Below are 13,589 nucleotides of genomic sequence, written 5' to 3' on the forward strand. Positions count from 1 at the left end.
CTACTTCATGGTTGCTTGTCTTAATGTTATACCCTGAAGACCGAGGCAATAAGTTCTTCCGAAACACCGGTAAGCTTCTGTCATACTATATGGCGTGACGTTCCATAACCGAGAACTTCGATTCGTACAATACGAAAAACATTCTACAGCGGAAAGAAATCGGAGACTGCGCTTTTGAGCACTCACCGATGTGGACTATATTTAGTTTCGTTTAACGTCCATCTCATTAGCTCACGTTAAGCTACATAGCGTCGAGTGATAGGGCGATTAGTGAAAATGAATTGGATATGGGATGTAATGACCTAATTTACGGTACGCTCGCAGAGTCTGTCTGGGGGTTGTTCACTTACTCGTAATGGCGCTGTCAGTTTCGAGACGATGTAGCGTTGTTGGTGGGACGATTAATGAATGTGGAGCAGTTGATGGAATGGGACTTGGCAGGAGAAACCGAAGTATCGGAGAGAACCCGCCCCAGTGCCACTTCGTCCGCCTCAAATCCCATATGACCTGACCTGGGATCTGTAGGACGCCGATTACTAACCGCCTGAGCTATGGCACTGCCTGAACTGAGGACTTATAAGGACATCATCAGGATAGCCGGTCTGTGGACCGCCATTTCTACTCGGAATCTCCAGAATATGAAGCAGCAGTATAGCCACTCATCCGCGACTTTCCGTTAAGTACATTTGCGGAAATAATACGACACTTAGAAATAATGATTGGCCTAGAACTATGTAGCGTAGAGAAGGGGGAGAGTATATATAAAAAGTATGCTAACATGAAAAACGCGGGTGGTGAGTAAAATTGATACGTTGTAACATGAGGGGAGACAGGCCAATTCTCGCACGAATAGCCATGCTGTTGAAGCGCCACTTCTAGACATATTCTCCCATGGTTTTTCTTACGCCACTAAACGTCCTGTTCGCTATCTTCGCCATAGTATGTTTCCTCAAGAGCCAGTATTTCCTGACAGTTGATCTGAAACTCTGGTTCACTATTTTAGTGTGTTATGTATAGGGTACCATTTCTAAATTTCTTTTCCTTAATGTTTGTAGCGCGTCTGAGCGAAGCAATGAGGCAAATTGGGCTGTTTCCATATAGCCACACAACCAATCAGTGGTTTGCCAAGACACGCCAGAAGTGTTCCCTGAAATAGAGCTCCCCTTGAGTGCACTCGGTACTGCGGCCACTGTTTGACCTATTATACCAGCCCCAGATGATAGATGATGATGATTTTGGAGCAATCGGTGGAATGCGAATTGGCAGGGGAAACAGAAGTACTCGGAGGAAACTTGCCTCAATGCCACTTTATCCACCACAAATCTCACATGACCTAACCCGGGCCGCCGTGGTTGGAAGCCGGCGACTAACCGCCCGAATTATGGTACGGCCTCTAGAGCCTAAGCGAAACAAACCATGAAACAATACATAAATCTTGAGGCAGAGGATGGCAGCTCCATCACCAAAGTTCCCTGCCGTGCTTTGGCAATGTTACCACGTGAGACTTGAAACCCTAAAATATAACTGGAATGGTTGAAATTGGGGCAGGACTAGTCTCTGGTGCCCGTGCCTTGAGGAATATATTATGATCGTTAGGCAGTACGTCATTAAATCGTGAACAGAAATACGACATATGACGTCAGGTTTGACTTACCTTGGTTCAGATAGTGAGCAGGTGTCTGCTGAGGTGAAGTCCTGTCAGGAACAATGTGTGACGAGAGTAACGGCATTTCCATCAATATCACTATCAGGAGTGTAAATAAAGTTCTACCACGGTAATGACAGAGGTTTCACAGCGTCACGATTGCAAACACCGTTTACTTTGCAATAAAATGCGACCAGTACATCTGCGTTGAGACAGTTGAATAGGAGTTCCGTCGCGGTGAATGCCGCCGGTTTCATTAGGTCGCAAACTTTAACGGAAATTCATCGCGACAATGTTGTGTTTGCAGATCGTATTCCTGACTTCTTCGTTGGCTTATAGAAATAATTTGTTAATATCCGTCGACGTTTACCTAACGTGTTTCTCGTTGCACAGCTAATTACATGGTCGTTTGGAACGACTTTATAACGCTCAGACCACCCGTCTTTTATGGGCTTTGGCATGTCAGTAAAAATTGAGATCTTTCGGTTTCTAAGACCGTATAGTCTGATAGGTGGTTACCAACATTTGGGGGGGAGCATCTTCCCCGAGACGTTCGTCAAAACAAACTATGTATTTTTTTTATTTAGGATTTTGATGGCTCCTTGTTTTATTTAAGGGCGCTTTTTCAACTGCGTACAATATGTTGTGTGAAATGATTTATGAATTTGAAATGGATAAGATTTGGAAGGAAGCAGACGTGGCCCATATGACGGTGCTATCAAGCAGTCCTTTGTAATGTACTGGGAATAAATACAAGATTCGGACCCGAAAAGCCAACCGACGTTTCGGAGGAACATGTCGCCTACATCTTCGGAGTCGAAGAATAAGCCATAAACGAGCATGAAGTAGGTAGCCAACCGCTGCTGATTTCTTGCTCGACTTATTCTTCCATCCTAAAAATGTTCCTGCGAAACGTCGGATGACTTCAGCGGACTACACGGCGTTAGATCTCAGAAGATAGAACTCTCCATATCCACCTCTGCAAGAAGCTCAAATCCTACACACCGAAAATTCGAGTTTTATTTACAATCACTTGACCTACCAAAAGCCTTTACAGTCTGCCTAAATTGCTCTAACGGTTAAGTTTCATTTACGTTTACTCGCTGTAACATTGGTTAGCTCAAACACGGTGGTAACAGTTTTATTAAGAAACATCTCGCGATAACGTAGTCGGTATAGCGACTGGTTACGGGCTGGACGACCGAGGGATTGGAGTTTGAGACCCGGTAGGGTCAAGTATTTACTCCACGACGTCCAGACGGGGTCTAAGGCCTACCCAGCCTCCTATCCAACGAACACCGAGGGCTCTTTCCCGGAGGTAAAGTTGCAGGGGCGTGAAGCTGACCACACACCTCCAACTAGTGCCGAGGTCAAGAAAACTTGGATCTGTACATCACAAACTTTACCTTACCTTTTACATTAAGGTATCCAATGTAGGTCAAATCGGGCCGCGGGAGAATATTCGTGAAGTTACGTCAGTGCGCGCGTAATGGTATTGATATAAAAATTACTCAGTGCTCCACGTTACTACGTAAAATCCTCTTCAGCTGTACTAATATCACTACATGGCCGCGCCACAGCTCAAGCGGTTAGTCCCTGGCTTCCCATCCCGGCGGCCCGGGTTCGATCCTGGGTCTGGTCAAGTGGGATTTGTATTGGACAAAGTGGTGCTGGGGCAGGTTTTCTCCGAGTACTTCGGTTTCCCCTGCCAATCTTCATTCCACCAATTGCTTCACAATCACCCTCACCTATCATCTGGGGCTGGTACAATAGGCCAGAAGTGGCCGCAGTACAAGCAAAAAAATATGACTACGTGTATAGACGTACATCTGGCTGCATACCTCAACGTAAATTTGAATTTTACAGAATGTGTACTTTAATCGAGGCATCTAATTGGGCACATTTTTTAAAGAACTATCAATAAACTCTTATAATTCTGTGTCACGAAGACGTTTTGCAATTTTAGGACAATTCTGGTAAGCCGAGTTCCTTTGGTGAAGTTATTCACGTGTGGTCGAACAAGAAGTCTTCAGTGACATCACTCTTCGCCATTGAGACACGGATCAGACAGTAATATGGAACACAGATTCTATTACGTGTACGAAATATACATTAACGGTCAATTTGTAACTATATTTTGCGTACAAAGATGAAATACGGTAAAATAATATCGGAAATATGAGGCAGTCTTATATACTTTTTAAGAAAAAAAATATAAATTGAAGCGACACGAAATATGTAGGATCTGAGATTATCAGAGCGGTGGTTATTCTGTTTTCTGGGATATTTCACCGGACTTTAAGACATTATATTCCAGAAAACAGAATTCATCATTATTTCAAGTTGCTGGCCACAGAGCGTACAGCTGGAATCAGCATTCCGAGCCCGCGTGTGCTGATCTCTCGTGTGAGTAAAAAGACAGCCAACTTTGACATTAAAAGACCAGAACACCTTCGCCATATTACATTATCATAGTATAATTAATAGAGAGGGCTCTAATTAGATAGTTTCGGAGTCTTGTATGCTGAAGACCTTTCGGTATTTTGCCTTACGTAGGGACTTGGGCGCTATATGCACAGATATGCGAAGTGTCCTGCATGTTTCAGTTTTGTCGTATTTTGGATAATGATCCACAAATAAGCTGATAAGTTACAAGTGGATGAAGAGAGAAGTAAGCTGTCTCTCTGGCACTAGAACCCGAAGCCCCAGTAGGTTACTACCACAACCCATCTTTGGACTCTATCGTGGGACAGTTCTGTACATCTCCGAACCTCACAGTGTTTAAGATTACTGTAATGCTACAAAACAAACTCCGTCTCTCGTCTAGTTGTCAGAGTTTCTGGCTACAGATCCAGAGGTCCCGGGTTCGATTCCCGGCCCTACTAGATTTTCTGAGAAGTAGTGGGTCTGGAACGAGGTCCATTTAGCCTCGTGGGGATAATTGAGGAGCTATTTCAAGGAAATAGTGGCTCCGGTCTAGAAAAAACGAAATTAACGGGCGTGGGGATTCGTTGCGCTGACTACGCGACACCTCTATGCCAGTGGTTCTCAACCTTTATGAGACCGCGGCCCAGTAAGTTCTTTCTTTATAAGACGAGGGCCCAGTCCCAACAAATTTACTCGTAAATACCTTTCCAGTTCTGTTAAAGTTCATGCATTAAGCTAACTATAAAATATCTATTCATGAAAAATGCTTAGAAAATGAAAACTACAAATTCCAGAAGAGCCTCTCGCGGCCCAGTATAATTGATGCCAGGGCCCACTACTGGGCCGCGACCCGGCGGTTGAGAAGCACTGCTCTATGCTACCTTACGATAATCCACTAGATATTTCAAATGACCACTTTTAAGAGGCATCCCCATTAAAATTCTCCATACATTCCTTATCTCATCTATTCGAGTTACACGTTCAGCCCATCGCATTTTTTTCGTAACATCAATGGATGACATGTGTTAGTCCTGAAGTTTCTTATTGTATAACGGTTTAAATTTCGAACTTATTCCCATCTCGAATCAAAATTTCCACCTCAACAAATTGTTTCACTTAACCGCAGTAAGAAACCCCCTTGGCGGGGTCTAATCTCAGTTTTTCAGTCAGGTGTAAGTGAACCACAGGTGAAGTAATACACAACGTACGTACCTCTTCTTTCAGAGAAGTGTCCCAGCCGAGGACGCCCAAGTTGCAGCTGGAATATCTGGAGGCCAGAAACCAGAAAAGGCTGGCTGGAAGTCACCCGACAACAGAGAGCTGAGTCGCTTTGTGACAGGAATGCCACCCCAGTCACTGACAGGTCACACAGGGTACCTGTCTGCCGCCACCTTGCCCCCAGTCTGGGCCAGAGTCACCCGCCCCATGCGGGATCAGCCTAGCCCGAGCAGCACACAGTGTTAAACATTTCCTCGCTCATGCTATTTTGATAATAAATGCATTTTCTTTTATTTATGTTCCCATATCACTTTATCATTCCCACTGATTGAAGGAGCATTAGTCTGCATTTATAAACAAATAATCTCGTGCATATAATGGAAACGGTTAATATGTCTGGTAAATATCTCTTCCTAATTTTCCTTGGATCCAGTACGTTATTCACGAGTATGGTATCAAAAATAAAGCGTGTACAACCTTTAAGATCTCTTTTTTATAATTAGGAACATTAATCTTTATAGGATACACCAAAATGTCTTGCCCTTTCATCCGATTCCTCGATTCAGGAGAAAGCAACGTTCAGCCGTAACGCCTATACCAAACATAAGGGCTTCACTAACTCCACTTCCTGTCGGAATAGAGGTTGAACTTTTATTCTTCCTAGAAACGCTGTCAAAATCGTGGCGATCGGAACCCTATATTTTGTTTAGCATTCTTCATGCTGCTCAGTTATTTGCAGGACTGTCTCCTTCAATTATCCATTTCACTGCTGCAGAAATATTTATTATTCTTATATGCCAGATGTTGTGACGTGTGTCTTTTAGGTTTTGTTTGCAGATGTTGTTACGAATTCAGAAAATGGCTGGTAGGAATTATCTTATTTTTTATTTCCATTTTATGAATAACTTCAGTCGAAGATGTCTGTAGTACGGAGGAAAATGTTCGTAACATGAATATATATTGTATGTGTTTCTTGTCGGCTGTGTATACACGTACGAGAGTTCTTCACTCTGATACCATATAATAAACTGTTTAGTTCTTTCCAAGCATCAGTTAGTGTTAAGAAAACATGAAGCTTTGCTGAAACATAATTTATTTTGTGTGATACACTGCTTCATTGTTTAATATCAAATGGGATAACTGAGCTGTGAGCTAGCTTAACGTTTTCTTGATGAGTTTAATTTAGAAAATACATGATTTCTTTTGTTTTTATTCTTATATGATAACGTATTATTTGCAATAATAAATTTTTGGCCTGAGTTCTCAAGCGATCGCTACTTATATTAATAAAAATATAAATTTTAAGAGATTCCTGAGGAGTTTATTTTCACTTGCATTATTAAATAAATTTACTCGGCGTAGAAAGTACAGTTTCTTTTTTCTAGCACGAACAGAATCCAATTCACGATTTTGTTATTCTTTATAACTGTAAAGTAAGATTTACATATAATAATAAAATATTTGAGAAATACTTCACTCTCACTTGTCTAGGTGTTCTACCTTTGTCCATGATCGAAACACAATTCTTCAGTGGTTCTTTTGACTACTGGTTCGACGGAGCAAGCTCGGGATTTCGCCTGGAAGTCACACCATCCTCCAGAATAATTGTTAAAACCAAGTATTTACATGCTGCTTTTAGACGATAATTGAAGCAGGTACCGTGTAGTTACTGTCTCGTATTTCTGTTGTTAGATCTACAGCGTCGTGAATCCTTATGTTGAGCCTCTCTGTAAAAGGAGTAATTTAACTTGAAACGAGGCGAAGGACACCACGAACAATGTCAGATTTAACAGAAGGGCTGAGACATCTGTCTATAATTGATTTCTGGATTATTCAGCGATTCTGTGCGATTTAAAAACATTATACAACGTTGAATGATATATGGAGATTTCGTGAGGTGGTTAGAATTTTGAAAAGAATTGGTCGCGGTACATTTTATGGTATTATTCGTGGACAGACTGAGGAGTGTCAGGAAGACCTTCAGCACTGTTGGTTGGTGGGCCGAGATTCAAACCGAGAAGGCCTGTGTCCTGAGTGCAGTGTTCCCGCTGCATGAAATTGCTCAGTCCCAGAGGTCGAGCCCTCGACCTTCTAAAAAGAAGAAAGGGTAATCATAATCATGTGACTTGTACAGACAGCTGTTATCCAGTTCGAAATCCGGGGCAGATTCATCTATCCGAGGATAGGGTCACGTGACGGACTTCACTGAGTGTTTGGGTTATGAGACTGCGGAATAGGTTAGCGGCTATTTGCATCTGCAGGACTTTACTCCAGTGAGTTAGTTATTGGGTTGGTTTGTTCGTTGTGTGTACATATACATGACCTAAGTTAACTCCCCGTCGGGGCGTGTGTTCTGTCCTGCGACGCCGCGTACAGATGCAACCCGTCTGATGCTTGCCCAGCCTTTGTGCACTGAATACCGAATATTTTATGTTCTGGTAAAGAGGGCCAGTCGGATTTTCTTTCGTCGGCTACACGTCCAGACCAACAAGTTATCCAACTTGTAGACCGTAGACCTACTTGGGAATGGTTTCCAGGCGTAAGACGGCCAGAGCGTTAAACTGGCCACTTATCTCCGACTAGCATCACCACACAGCTTTACAGCCACGTCTTGGCGTTATGCTTAAAGATAGCGGGAAATCTTACCTTTATTTTTTTTTACGTATTGTTTAAGCCCGAATGTAAGGCAACCCCCCCCCTTTTCTCAAACGAGAAAATTAAAAAACATTTTTTTATACAAAATTGCTTTTGTCATTTAGTTCTAAGTGTTACACCTTGCAATCATTTTCTTCATATTTATTCTTAAGGACCGAAAATAAGGCTTCTAAGAAGCAGTTGTTAAAAAAATAACTCTCCTTATATTCGGGCTAATACGGAACTTAATCAGACCCTACATGTTAAAGGACAGTTGTGTACAACCAGAAGTTGCATATATTATGCTTCCTGCTGTATGTGGGATGTACAGAACAATGGGCACAGTACATGGAACTGATCCTTAATAGAATGAGTTAGTAAGTATAAACATTTTTTCTGTTAAAACTGTTTTAAATAAATTAACACGTGTATATAGTGGAATTCAATCAGCAAATCCTTCTTCATGTTCATATTTTTACAGTACAAAAAATAAGTATTTAATACTTAGCAATCCCTTAACCATTTGTCACACGTCATACACAAAAACACGTCACACAATTCACATCATAACAGTGCGTCTATACAATTTAAATAATAAAACAAATCATTCTTTTTTCCTTAACTTAACAGAAGATGCAACCACACATGTACATACGTAAATTTAACAACAGTGATGATGACAGATGATTCTAATAACAAAAATATGTCGTGATCAAACAGTAAGACTTATACAATATAATAATATATTCGTTGCTTGGAAACATCGATTCACGTGCGTATGAAATTTGGATATAACATTATAATCAATAATTACAAATTAAACATCGTGCTTACTGTCCGAATACGGACTGAGATGGGGATTCGAACGCGACACTTTATAGTGAGGATACAACAATATTTAAATAGTTGTTCAGAAACAGATGGTTCTTTCCCTCTTTCGAAGATAAATAGAAAGGACTTGAAACAGAGTCATAACGAGTGAGAGAATGTTGAAAACAAATTGCACTATACGCTTCGAGAACAAATATCTACAAAAGCATAAGCTTCTACTAATTCCTTACACAAATGATGGTGCAAAATAAGTGCTTTTCAACCCTAAATATTTGACCTCTAAATTACGAATAGGATTTATGTTTGTGGAAATGCTACACAGCACAGACCAGTAGCCAATATTGGGCAAACGATGCAAAATTATTGCTTTTCTTCGTAATGTGTCGAGGTAATATTGGTTTAATAAGAGGATGCGCGCAGGTGGTCAAATATTGGTTTTATTACGGTCATTGATTCAGAGGCATGTAAGAACAAGAAAACAGGGTTTCATAAGCAAAATCTGTACTCCATCATTTCTGAGCTGTAGCAACAACGTAAATCTTTTCGGAGAAGAATAGTTGAAAGTGACTTGCTTCATATTTTGCTCGAACTCCGTTACTGCGTCACCTTTCTCTACTCCACAACGTCCGGACCCTTCTGGGGCCCACCCAGCCTCTTATCGGATGGGGACACAGGGATATTTTTCGGGGGTTAAAGCGGCCGAGGAGTGAAACTGACCATTGAGATGAAGAATGGTGGATCTGTGCCTCCACTCGCCGATGTGTCTTCATGCCGTGGTGTTTAATTAATTAACCGTAGGGACAACTTTACGGCGTCAGAGAAGAGTCTGCGCGCTTACGCCGAGAATGTGACGGAAATTCGCTTGCCTTCGCGCACGTCAGAGAACTGCGAGAGAGCTGAATGGGGCAACGCGAAAGTGTTGCATTAATTTAACAGAATTTCGCTGATAAAAATAATTGCCGATTAGTCGCTGTACTGACCACACTGAGCACCTCCAACAGTAACTCTTCTGACCCATGATCCAGGGGTGCCTGGCTCGAATCTCTGCCGGGAAACAGATTCTCTTGGCTAACGGTTTTCATGGATTTACTCAGTATTTCCAGGAACAATATCTTAAGACAGGACATGCTCCATTCTTTCCACGTCCTTTCCCATTCATTTACGTAACTGTCCGCTCTGCAGGTGTATAGAATTTATCGGCTACCGAAAAAAAGAGAAAACAAACTCCATGGCCTGTAGTCAGCAAGCGAACTATACCGACCGAGCGACCGCCGCTTGTCGGCGAAGTTGGTGCCAACTTTTGCGGACAGAGGGTGCCACGTGGTCAGCGCAGCGGATCCCCACGGCCATTAACCTCGGTTTTCTAGACCGGAGCCGCTATTTCTTTGAAATAGCTCCTCAGTTATCCTCACGAGGCCGAGTGGACCCCGTTCCAGACCCACTACTTCTCAGAAAATCTGGTAGCTCCTGGAATTGAACCCGGGACCTCTGGATCTGTAGCTAGGAACTCTGACCACTAGACACAGAGGCCGTCACTGGTTACTGAAAGTGTTGTTAAATAAGCCATAAAGAAGTAAATGAAAGTAGTACTCGGAAGCTCGATCACTGGTACTTCTGGTTCCAATCTGTCGTTCGAGACATGGAAATTTGGGCTAATCGGCGTCGTTCTCGGACGGGTCGAATTGAATCTTTAAGTTTCCTTCAAGGAGCTTTTCCGAATGCATGGCTTGTTAAAAAAACAGAAACCTCTACATTAGAATCGACCAATAAGGAATAAATTAATTAATTTCGTTATTGTGTAGGCTATATGTAAAGAGCCCTAAAGACAATCCCAAAGGACATTGCACACTCCAATGTGTAAGTACATAAAATTAAGACTACATTAAAGAAATTATCATGATCATAAAGCGAATTGATATTAGGTCACGACTTACTTTCGATCTGTCTTACAGACACAATAACCATCAATACCGCAATGCATTATAATGTCAATTTTTGATATATATAAAGCAATATTTTGTAAGCACCTCCCGTGATCTACATATCTGTACTTGTCGCTGCACTGTGAATATCCCGGGGGCTACTCAACAGGGCTCCCACGCCAGGCGGTGAAGATGTACTCATTTCAATAAACGTGTCATATTTATATACGTTGTGGACGTCACGGTGTTGCCTGCGCTAGGGCTCGTGACTCTAGCGGTGACCGCATTACACAACAACGCCATCCGGCCCTCAAAGTGTTCGTAACAAGAATCCCAAGAACTGACAGAATGACTCAACTGGCTTATCACACTGTAGGAGTTCATGTGTTCCATTTTGAAACTTCATGATTCATGACTTAGTGCGTCTATGTTGATTACATGATTTCTTTAAACCTTTCTGTCCTCAAATTTTCAGTAGAAAGTCATTCTGTCTGTACACGTTTTACGATAAGTTATGCAGTTAGGAGCCGGGATAGTGCAGTCGGTATAGCGACTGGCTACGGGCTGGACGACCGAGAGGTCGGAGTTTGAATCCCGATAAGGTCAAGAATTTTCACTTCTCCATGTCGTCCAGACCGGCTCTGGGGTCACCCAACCTCCTATACAACGGGTACCGGAGGTAAAGCGGCCTGGGCATGAAGCTGACCACTCACCTCCAACTAGTGCCGAGGTCAAGAAAATGTGGCTTTATACTCCCCCATACGCCTTCAAGGAGTAGTGCTTAATTAGTTAAGCACAGGTACAACTTTACCTTACATAATGTGGATTTATGCCCTTTTTGTACCGACCAGTTTGTAATACATTGCGTTAATGCTGTAGGGTACAATTTCAATTAGGGTTTGAACTCTTCCAAACAGGAATTTCAGGAGGCTGCCCCACCACAAATGGAACACACGGAAAGCACAAGTGGCCTGAACAGTGTCCTTATTTTTGCTGGGATTGTACATGAAATCTGGGAGTCGAGTAAGTCACGGCTCGAGTCGCAACAAAAGGTTTCCTGCAACGTACAAACTGCTGCAGCTACAAGCATGCATCCAGCATGAACAATGCCTACATATATAATCATATCTCATGACATAGTATCTCCACAGTAGCTACTCTGGTGGCCATAACGAGTGAGGCGCTCGCCAGCATGGGGTCCACAGTTCGATTCCCGTACTAACGTATTACATTTTACCGGTTGGAATACTTTATAAGACACTTGTCATCCAAGTACCATAAGAATGTTTTTTATTTGTTTCTAAAACTTTTATACAGAATAAACCATATATCAGAAGAGATACATTTCTGAATATGTATTTGATTTTGTTTTTAAATGTTTTGGATAAGTTATGAGTCGCTTGGTAAAGTCTGGACTTCAAGTCAGGAAAATGTACGAACTTCTTCGACTGTCCTTGAGAGAGGTCAAGAATCCCAAATGGCACATTCGGCGCAAGAAGTTACGAAACAGAAAAGAGGAACTCTAATCAACCAAATAAGTAACTCTGGTTGCTCCAATATGAGTAGCAGGTTTCCAAACCAGCTAACTTAAACGCATATCAATAAATGAATATAAATCATTCAATGAATAAGGTTCGATCATTCTGACAATTGCGCGACACAGAAATGCTACAGGCTCAAGGTTCAAATTCTCATGATGGATGTGAAGGGATGAAGCAGTGATTCAATGAACCATTGGAGGGAGATATTTTATATGCATGAAATTGTCAATAAATTAAAACGTTCCAAGCAGGAAACTGTGTAGTTCATAAACATCAGTGCAGAACATAAATCTGTCCACGGCTGTACATCTTTATCCTAGCACGCTATAACACATGCAGGCTGCCGATTCCTGGAAGCTTCTAACACAAAGTAGTGACGGGAAGTTTCTAACAGTGAACATGTGTGGCCATGACGAATGTTCAGAAAACACTTCACACATCTCATACGAGAAGCGTATGAAGAAGAAGAAGGAAAGAAGTACGGTTGATTCTATTTGAAACTGAAATTTTATGAAAAAATTTAATACAAAATTCACGAATTAAATGAAGAACAGAAAAAATATCACGTTCCTTAGCCTAAAACATTTAAGGGGGCGTCACCGTCAGACAGTGAGGTAGAAATTTAAGTCATCATTCAGATTTCTAGATTATATTCTTAACGTAGAGAGTTGTCCCCTGTGCATAACTAATTAAGCACTACGCCATGAAGACGTGTAGTAGATGTACAGATCCATATTTTCTTGACCTCGGTACAAGTTGGAGGTGAGTGTTCAGCTTTACGCCCCGGCCGCTTTACCCCCGAGGAAAGAGCCCCCGTAACCCATTGTAAAGGAGGTTTGGTGAACCCCAGAGCTGGCCTGGACGATTTGGAGAAGAGAAAATTCTTGCTCCACCGAGACTCGAACTCCGTATCATCCGTCCTCCAGCCCGTAGCCAGTCGCTATATCAAATGAGCTATCCCGGCTCATTTGTAACTTACAGTGGGAACTAAAATCACCATGCAGCAGATTTCGTTGAACACTCGGGACTTTTATTCAGCAAACTTGTGTACTGAAGGCAATAAAAACGTTTTACGCAGGTATACAAGTAGGCGTAATTCTAATATTATCAGTTTTCAATAAATATACTAAATCAAGGGGACTATTTGATCTATTTGATGGCTATAGTTACTTCAGGTTTATGCCGTTCACGTAGTGTAGTTGTAATGATTAAATCTTTGAAGATGAGATCAGTGCCACATGTTAATGTGTTAATAGCGGAAAGAATTGCTTTCAATTGCATTCTGAACTACAAACAAAACAAACTCCGTGGTTTTAGTCTGCAAGCGAACTATACCGACCGAGCGACAGCCGCTTATCGGCGAAGCTAGTG

General features: G+C 41.9%; 1 protein-coding gene across 1 annotated transcript in view; it reads left to right on the top strand.

The window, feature by feature from the left end:
* The window catches only part of LOC111865564 (tRNA (adenine(58)-N(1))-methyltransferase catalytic subunit TRMT61A), a 220,908-nt gene extending 214,169 nt beyond the window's left edge, over positions 1–6,739 (top strand). The window contains exon 4 of the mRNA XM_023853712.2: positions 5,297–6,739. Within this exon, the coding sequence (XP_023709480.1) occupies positions 5,297–5,536 (240 nt within the window). The 3' untranslated portion in view covers positions 5,537–6,739. The remainder of the gene's footprint in view (positions 1–5,296) is intronic.
* The last annotated feature ends 6,850 nt before the right edge of the window (positions 6,740–13,589 follow it).

This window comes from Cryptotermes secundus, unplaced genomic scaffold (assembly GCF_002891405.2).
Source record: "Cryptotermes secundus unplaced genomic scaffold, Csec_1.0 scaffold836, whole genome shotgun sequence".
Lineage (NCBI taxonomy): Eukaryota > Metazoa > Arthropoda > Insecta > Blattodea > Kalotermitidae > Cryptotermes > Cryptotermes secundus.